The sequence below is a fragment of the Apteryx rowi genome, unplaced genomic scaffold (assembly GCF_003343035.1).
Source record: "Apteryx rowi isolate R43461 unplaced genomic scaffold, aptRow1 scaffold_12, whole genome shotgun sequence".
NCBI classification, from domain to species: domain Eukaryota; kingdom Metazoa; phylum Chordata; class Aves; order Apterygiformes; family Apterygidae; genus Apteryx; species Apteryx rowi.
The window spans coordinates 6,100,664-6,110,005 of NW_020447419.1; the positions used below are offsets into that span (position 1 = coordinate 6,100,664).

The 9,342-nt window shown below is 47.5% G+C and overlaps 1 protein-coding gene across 1 annotated transcript; it reads right to left on the reverse strand.

The window, feature by feature from the left end:
* Nucleotides 1–20: 20 nt before the first annotated feature.
* METTL21A (methyltransferase like 21A) lies at nt 21–6,949 on the reverse strand. The gene is made up of 4 exons (XM_026089141.1): nt 1,405–6,949; nt 1,098–1,302; nt 891–1,002; nt 21–723 (listed from the first exon to the last, which is right to left on the reverse strand). The coding sequence occupies exons 1-4, from the start codon at nt 1,485–1,487 to the stop codon at nt 326–328; spliced, it is 798 nt and encodes a 265-aa protein (XP_025944926.1). The 5' UTR covers nt 1,488–6,949; the 3' UTR covers nt 21–325.
* Nucleotides 6,950–9,342: the final 2,393 nt, after the last annotated feature.

Consider the following 9,342-nt stretch of genomic DNA (forward strand, 5'->3'; position numbering starts at 1 on the left):
ATCCCATAGCAGCCATTAAGTGAGTTTGATTTCAAACAACAGATCTTTTAATAATGTTTTTCATGCACAGGGATTTCTACAACTTAAATCAGCTTCAAGAAATGACATTTGATAAAAAGTCAATGGAAGGCTTTATATATCTCATATTGAGGAACTAAGCAGAGGTTCAATAAGCAGAATGCTAGCGTGCACAGTCCTTGCCACATTGGACAACAAGCCAGTGGAAAAATATAATCTTTGCAATTTTATGTTTAGAAACAAGCGTATTGGGTAGAAACAAGGGGAGGATCTAACAGCATCAGTGGTTTACTAACAAAGCAGAGAGTCAAATTTCATCCTTGCGACCGCCCCTCTGCGCTTTGTATATACGTACATCCTTCGTGGGGTCGTAGTGGACCTCGTGTACGGAGAAACGGCCTCTCAGCATCCTCAGGAAGTCAAGGTCGCGCTCGTAGCGAATACGACAGGAAAGCAGGATGACGGTGTGCTCTGCGCACAGGTGCTCCAGCGTCCGGAGCAGATCCGCGAAAGTCTCCTCCAGGTAGACGATGTCCGAGCCCAGGACGACGTCGAACGCCCCCGGAGGGAAGCTGCCCAGGTCCCTTCCCCAGGTGAGCTCCTTCACGGCGGCCCGCGGCTGGAGCTCGGGGGGCAAGTTAGCCCGGACGTTCGACTCCAGGAGCGCCAGCGCTGCCGCCCGGTCCGTGACGGTAACGCGAGCGCCTGAGCAGGGCAGGAGGGCACGTCTCAGGCAAACCGCCCCCGTCCGTCCGCAAGCGCAGCGCGGGGCGGCCCTGGCGCCCTCTCAGCGCCCGCGCCGGGCACGGCGACGCCCAGCGCCAGCTTGGCGGCGGCGAGCCGCTGAGAGCAAACACGCCGACGGCCCTTACCCAGCAAGGCGGCCACGATTCCCAGCAGGCCGGTCCCGGCTCCCAGCTCGATGACGGCCCGGTCGCGGAGGTCAACGTTGCCCGCCTCCAGGTACGCGCACAGCACCAGGGCCTGAGCCAGAGYGGGGAGCAAAGGGGCCGCGTCGGTGGCGGGGAGCCCCGGCATGCGCCGCCACGCGCGCGCCGCGCGCCACCCCGGCCACCTACCGCGTCCCAGACGACGGCCGCGACGCCCAGCTGCGCCCAGCTCTGCTCGATGCGGACGGGGCAGCCGGCGAAGTGGTAGGTGGCGGCGGGGCTGTGCAGGCCAGGCAGCACCCCGCCGCCGCCATAGGGCACCAGCGCCATGGCGTCGCCTCGCCTCGCGTCGCCTCGCCTCGCGTCACCTCGCCTCGCCTCGCCTCGCCTCGCCCTGCGGGGAGAAGGGCCCGTGAGGCCTCCCGCCAGCGCGGAGCTGTTAAATCTGCCTCTAAAAGCCTGCGCTGTTGACAACCCGCTGGCCACCGTGCCTTACTCCGAATGGCTCTGTCGCGCTCTCGGAGAGGCTAGCAGCCGCTGCTTGTGTAGAAACTTCTGGTCGTACGTGTTTAATGCCATCCTCTCTGCGAAAATATCAGCTCCTTCTGGTTGTTACTCCGCTGAAATATGAACAGCCTTTGAAGTAAAGCTTTCACAAATAGCTATTTTGCTAAGAACTTTCATCAAACAACTAAACACTGGCTAATGAAAAGCTTGGAGGAAAACCAGGAAAATAAAGTGGTCTTTCTCCCCACGTATCACCATATATGGCCATTCAAATGACTAGCAGTGAAATGATTAACTCTTTTTACGTCTACATCTCCACCAGAGCTCCCAGACTCTCCACCGCGGCGAGGCAGGCGGGGTGGTGAACCCCTCTCTGATGAATACAAAGGGAAAAAAGCAAGCGATGAATTTGGCTCCATACAGCTTGCAGATGCAGAATCAAGACAGCCTCCGTTTGAACTGATCTGGATCATCCTRGAAACCAAGGGGGTGAATTGGAAATGAAAGCTTAAGTTTCTGCAGAAACTGATAGGTTATCAGTGGACCTTATATCTTGCTGGTTCAGCAAGATTCCTGCAAAAATGTTTAATACTGAGACGAATGTGTGGTCTGATCTACCATGTCATTTCCTTTACACACAGAGTTACATGAAACAGTGCACGTAATGAGAAAAAATATAAAGATGCATAATTTCATAAGAGAGAGCTGTGCACAAAGTGAAACTCAAGAAATTTCTGGAGCCTCTGAAGAAGGAGTAGTTCCCATCAGTAACATTATGTTCATGCCTTAAACCTCATGCCTTGATAAACTGTCATACATAATCACCACCTTTATTAACATGTCTTGTTACAGAAAGAGCACTTAGCTTTTAGTGGCATTGTGTGACTGATCTCTCAAAGGCCTTTCAGATCTAAAAGCTGACATTATGCTGAAGTTTTAATTAAGCAACAAAAAGCAAAATGAGCAAGCTCTTCCTATTTGTAAGCAAGAACTGCAGTTCCAGCTGCACTTCACTTACTGGAAACAGCCTGCATTTATCACCATGCTTTCAAGCACTCACAAACCTACAAGCAGGTCTCCAGTCCCCGGGCTTCCAGACCGCGAGATGCCACGTGTCCGGTCCGGTGACAGGAGCACGCCTGACATGCCACGGCCCGTGAGTGACACGTGAGAGTGCATCGGTTCACATCTGGGGTGGGATGCAGCCCTGCTGGGCCCTCCGATGTCGTGCTCCACTCCTCTGCGTGCAGGGCTGTGGTCGGTAAGTCGCAGTGCAGCGCTCTGATTTCCCTACCTGTTGGGGCAGGCTGGTGGTCTAGATCAGACTAACACGTGTGTCTGGCATGTGGGATACTGGGGGAGGGAAAAAAAGCTGTGAAACACTGTGTTTGAAATGCCAGTGCTGCTGCAGGGAAGTGAGAATCTTGCACAAAAAAAGCGCCTCAGTTTTCACAGATTTGCTCCGAGGCTCCTAAAGGTTGAGCTGACGTTGCAGCACACCAAGCACCAACCCCTTCTGTTTCTTTCTGCAAGGGTCCCACACTTCTAAAAGTCATGTCACCAATCATTTTCCTTTTATGGAGCCTGAGTATGGATCTAGAGTCTTAATTTTAGGTGCCCAGATTTCTGATTTTATTTATAGGTGCAGCATTATATAATCGGAGGGGAAATTGTAGTGCAAGCAAGCAGTTTTCTTTAAAAACAACTAAACTGTCTGTAGATAGGCAGACAACAGTTAGAGCATTCACATAGATGCAAAAGCATCTGCCTCGGTGCAAGGATTACCCTTTTAAAACCAAGCAGAACCCAAGTCTAAGAAAGTGTTTTCATATTTTTATGCGTAATGGCATTAGCAGTGTTTCCTCTTCTTCTCCACTCTTTAGGCACTGAATCCTTCAGACAACAGAGACGAAGCAACAGTCAAGTCTAAGCAATTTCAGGTACCTGAAACCTAATGGGAGAGGCTCTTCAGAGCCACTCTCCGATATTTGGTGGCCCAGGGATGGAATTAAACCTTTAGAAGTTACCCTAAACAAACTTAAGAAGGAGCTAGATGTGCAATTTTACTCTTCTGAATGAAGTCACACATCCATGTTAGTGTCTGTGCTAAAATCCTGGAAAGCATTTACCCTTTCCTCATAGGAGCGGAAACCTGCATACCTGACCTGCAGTAACAGCTATTTGTAAGGCTTGGTATGTCAGCACGGTGCTTCTGGCAGCTCGCTGCCCACAGCACACAGAGCACAGCTTTGCAGGCTTCGTTCATTTTTGCCTTTAATACATCTCAAATTCTCTTCTCAGCTACTCTCTATGAACTCTGCCACCTGCAGTTAGCTTTCCTTAGCCTTTGATAACTGCAAAGTTTTATGTTTATTAAGACAAAAGGAAGGTAGGATCAGAAAAGAGAAGCTAAGTTTAAAAAATATTAACTCCCATATGTTAGTGTGCCATTGGTATCACTGCAGTGATCCAGATGTTCACCTGCTGGCAAAGAATCCTCTGCATTGCCCGTCCTGCCCATACTATCTTTGACTGCTGCAGAGACAAAAGCGCCAGTTTAATCTGTGACATGAGTACTGCAGTCCGTCTTTATGCTGTGAAAYGCAGAATCCTGGCCGCGGTTAGGATATATTCACTGCTAGCCAAGAGCAGCACAGAAGATGATAAAAAAGTGTGAAAATTTAGGGCTACTAAAAATCCATGCTGTATGCTCTGAACAACCTCACTGGTTACTTTTTTTCCTAGTCCTAATGAAAATGCTGGAAATTCCTATTTCCCTAGCTACTGTTCTGCTTCAGGCTTTTTCCCTTAAATGGCCGTAGTCTTATGTTACTTGTCAGCTTCAAACAACCATCATTCTTGCAATATTTTTGTCCTGTCAGCTGGCAGCAGATTTCAAAACAGGATGCCTATTTTTCCCCCCATTATTTGCAACAGTGAGACACACAACTCTGAGCTTTTGTTTTCAGTTGGTTATACAGGTTCAACCTAGTGATTCATTTTTCCTGCAGCTACGTTTCCAGGAAAAGATAATGTCTTGGCTCTTCCCCAAGTTATCCATAGACTGCTTTTGAGAATAAGATCAGAAAGCAGTCTTTCTCCCACAGCTGAGATACTTTCTAAGAAGGGGGAAGATGAACAAAACACATCGCAAAGCTGGTGTTATCTTCCCACAGACAAGCAAGGAAGCCCACGGCCTTGGGAAAGCATATTCAGTACTAAACCAAGGTGAAGATAATGGTAGAATTTAAAGGATTTTAAAGTCTTGGCCCTGTGAAACACAACCAAACATTTGCAAAGAGTCTTCTTCTATTTCTGGGGCTGCTGGTGACCGTGAAACTGGCTGGCTTTAGGAATATCCTACGTTTCTATTTCCAGTGTTCCAGCAGACTCTCCCCTTCTTGTTGCAGTTAGTGTGGGCAAAAACCATACCCGTGGATTTGGGAGTTTTTCGAGAGTCATTATTCAGACAGGAGCTCCTAACTGTGGTTTCTGACATCTCCTCTCAGGGATACTGCTCCTCACTGGTGACGGGAAGCGTGGTTTTGCATTGTGAAGCAAGGCACTGAAGAGTTACGTGGTCGTGAACACAAGCCCTAAGCTTTCAGACAGGGAGTAAAACAAAAACATGCAAGAATCTACCTACAGGTAACCACGGCAGGGAAAGCTGGAGGTAGGAAGTGTAAAGACTTGTCTGAGAAACAGGATCCCTTTGAACCCCAGCAGACAGCACGCTCACATGTGTGGAGCCAATGGGCCAAGCAAAGAGACAGAATTACGTCTCTGGTGAGCCCACAAGCCAAAACACAGCTGGTGGCGCTAATATTAGTCCTGTCAAGCCTGGCGGTCTTCATTTATTATGCATCCTGCAGATAATTGTACGTGTAGTTAAGCTAATAGCTCAAAAGCTGCATGCAGTACTTAGCAGACTGAATTCCTTGCTAGTATAGAGCCTTTGACCTCATCAGACATACAGCAGGAAAGAATCTGTCCCTTTGTATTTTCGGAATAAATCATGGGCCTTTTTCATCCCAACATCTCGAGAATATAGGTTGCTCCTCCTCCTGCTGTCATTATGAGCTGACTTGTGTTTCATTTCAGAATCCTGCCCGGCCTTAAAAGCTGTGTGAAGTTTTCCTGGTGGTTACAGCAACTTCCCCAAGGGGCTTAAATTAGGATTCATTTCCCAAGTTTTGGAAAGCTGCTTTCGCTTTGGGGAAAACTAAAACAAGCATACTCTCTCTCTACCACACATTATTAAAATAAGTTTAGCATGAGACATCACTGAGGGCAGAAATGAAGACCTGTATAACAAACTTGCTTTCTTTAGGGAATAGTGACATTAAGTGCCAAATTTATAAACTCCCATCAGCACTGGCACTAACACCAGCTGAAGTCCATTTGGCATTCTGTACCCCATGGCTATGACTTTGTAGGTTGCATTTAGGTCATGTTTTCTTTGCGATCTCCCAAGCAAGAGAATTACTTTTCATCTTCACGAAAGCAAGATTCAAGTTTAAAAAAAATTTGGGGGTACCTGTAGTGCTGCCTAAGGCATGGTTTGCTGGCCGGGCCGAGGACTAAGGAAGCATAAGTGAAATGGGAAAAGTGTGGTGGGGAAACCAGAACACTTTCATTCAAGGTTTGCTTCTGTCTAAAATGCAAGATTTTGGTTTGTGCCACTTCTTGCCTGAGTTATCCTCGTCTACTGCAGCACTGAGGCAGTGTCCAAATGAAACTACGTAATCCCTAAGAGGTTAATTGAGCACGAATGCTCGGTGCTAATCCAAACTACAAATAACACATGCATTTAAAGCTGCGTGATAAACTGTTTTCTCATCCCATTAAAGAAAAAGCTTTCACAATTTCGAGAAGTGTTTGCCCAGTACAGACCAGGACTCAAGATCTCTCCAGTTTGTTTGAATTTTGTCTGCAAATGTGCAGTTTCAAGCCCTGCTCAGAACAGGCCGGAGGGTCACGATTAGGCATCTTCCCAAGAGCTACACGCCTAATGTCTGGCTCGAAGCAAACCAACAAACATACCGGTGAATCCTATTCCCGTCAGCTTGCAAGCTCCACCAGCGTGTCTCTGAAATTTTCACCAAGGACCCCTCTGACCTGGAGCGTCCTTCCCAAACAAGGTGTAGAAATGGTGCGCTGCCACTGGTGGGACGGGCCCTTGCCGGCAGCAAAGGGATGACTGATCCTCAAACCCTTCCCTAGCAGAGACGTAACGCCCTGCGCGGCAGTGACTCTCCCACAATGGCGAGGACGTAGTTATTGCTGCTCTGCAATGCGACTCGCTAATCTTTATGGTCCTGGAATCAGCGTGGTTCAATAAAACCAACCCGCCCTTCTTGCACTATCGTCTAAAATTAGAATTGCCCTAGCCCATCTGCAGCCATGGTGAAACCGGATGGCACTAAAACGAGGTGGGGTGGGGAGAGCCTTGTAACTAATGACGCTTCAAGCAGATGGGAAAAACCATTCAGTCCTCTGGATTTCGTAAAAGCATGGCATTTGCTGTTTGTGAGCTGCCGTCCATTGACTTTATTATTCTAGGGAGAAATGGTGGTAACCAAGGACCATGGGGCAGGGACCTCCCTTCCTGAAGCAGAAGAGCACGAGGCTGAATCGCAGAGGTACGTAGTAAGCTATTTTCAGCTTACGCATTCATTATTGCCGAGATCCACCATCCAAAATGCCTACTTATCAGGCAAAATGAGGAACTAGGTATATGCTGCCCATTGTACATCAAAATAATTGATTTTTTTATAGTGAGAACTGTCTGATGATTCACTGGGGTAAATCAAGCAAAACAAAGTAGAAAGATGAGACAGAAAATGGGAAGAGAACCAGGACTGGTAATAAATCATGATAGCTGGTATTCAGCATACTGCTAGAGCAGTAAATCAATAGTGTGCTAAGCTGCATAAATAAAAGATAATGTGTTTCCTCTCTGCAGGGTGTTGCTCAGGCTATACCTATTAAATGGATTGCCTGGTTCTGCAGAAAATACACAGAGCAACAGGTTTTGTCAAATTATTCTGATAAATCAGATCTGTATTAAGATTGTAAGAGCTATTTTGATCAAATTGAGGGGAAATTTAAGCAGAAGCAGACTTTTTCTCTGTTCTCCAGTCCCTCGTTAGCCACTTGCTCACTGCTTGTTTGCCCTCAAACACAGATTTTATGCTGCCCAAAACTGCAGCTTTGGCAAAGGGCTCCCTCAGGCCGCGCTGAAGCATAGGTTTAGCACTGACTCAAGCCTTTCCGACGCAGGGAAATCGTGCGAGATGTGTTTTAGAGTGCTCCAGTTATACCTCTGCCAGACCCACGCCGCCCCTTTGCACATGTTGATGTGGCTGCGAGGAGCAGGACTAACACAAGTTGAGAAACGGGAGCCCTCCCAGCTAGAAATTACTGATGTCTTTAATATTAAAATACTCGATTTTTAATATTAAATAGAGCAGATGCAAGCCAGCTCTTGTTCTTGCTTGGGAATTAATTATTTCACTAAACCAAACCAGCCCTTAGCTCCCTCTCTTCCCCCACCATCATCACCCCGAAATCACAGCTCCAAGGGGAACGTGCACCGACTCTCTGTCCCCGTGCCATGAGCCATCCGAAATGCGCTCCCTGCCACAGCTGTAAGCAGTTTTCAAAGCAGGTTATAGAGGCCCTGAAGTGGTTTGTAAAGCACGGAAAGCAAATCTGCTCTGAACCGCGCTTGTAATCCATAGAAAGGTCAGATTTCTCTGGAGTAACACGGCTTTAAAAACGGTTAGTAGCATGTCAGAGAGGCTTAGCTGGCAAAGCTCGGAGAACCTGCAGGCGAGCGCGTAAGTGTAATATGTCAGTACGAGGGAGCGATCCACATACGAGACTATAAATCACTTTGTTCCTCCTCTTATTGTGCCTGAGATCGTCATATCGATTCTAGAAATATGGCATTTATGACTTCTTCTCTTCAGAGAAACTAGGTGGTGTTTTTTTTTCTGAAAACTGCATCTGTTGTCACACAGAAGTGCCGGTGTTAGGGTTTTGCTACAAAATGGAGTTAAACTCCAAAATTGTCTATCTTCAGAGTAACTGCCCATACAATAGCATTATTTTGTAATACTCTTGCAAAATCCATGTTCTCCTATGCTTCCTGCAGTGCCATTCTTATCAGGGGCCAGCGCTAAGTTTTTGTGGTGATAGCAAGGTGATCCGCGGCAGAGCCACGTACGCTCAGGTTTATCAGGGCTGCTGACTGCCGCGGGTATCTTGCCCTCTGGCCCATCTTCCCGCAGCGGGTTTGAACAACCCAGCCCCCCGAGCAGCTCAGCAAGCACAACCGCAGCTGGGTAATTCTATATATATATTTTTATATATATATATATGTGTGTGTGTGTGTGTGTTTATGGGGATATATATATAAAATACAACAAAAGCCCCAGACTGCCAACCCACAGGCGCAACGCATCCTCCCCACACTGCATGCAGTTAGAGTGCACAGCAGTATAGGGTATATCTATGGGGTATATATACCTATAAACGGTGTATTTATACTTCATATACAAGGGACCCTGCTGTGCTGAGCTAGACCTCCCCAAACGCTTCCACACCCAATTGCCATGCAAGAACAGTGTGCAAAAAAAAACCCAAAAAACCCACCAGAAGCCCTTAAAACTCTTAAAAAAAGGGGGGGGGACCGCAAATCAGACATATGACAAGCTCTGGAGCAACCTCTGAAAATCACCTCCCTGAGCTGCTGCATAAAACCACCGCAGCGGCAGCAGCAGGTACGCTTACGCTTATTGCTGGTGTTGCTATTTTTTATTATTACTATTATTATGATGATAATGATTATTATCATTATTATTGCCGCCGCTGCTGCTGCTGCCGCCGCACGTGCCCCCGCGGGCAGCGCGAGCCCGGAGCC

Excerpts from the sequence above, each read along its gene's own strand:
- METTL21A (XM_026089141.1), bottom strand. The coding sequence starts at position 1,487 with ATGGCATTAAACACGTACGACCAGAAGTTTCTACACAAGCAGCGGCTG. Across the intron at positions 1,303-1,404 it reads GCGCGACAGAGCCATTCGGA|GGCGAGGCGAGGCGAGGCGA; the intron begins GTAAGGCACGGT and ends TTCTCCCCGCAG. Across the intron at positions 724-890 it reads AATCGTGGCCGCCTTGCTGG|GCGCTCGCGTTACCGTCACG; the intron begins GTAAGGGCCGTC and ends TGCCCTGCTCAG.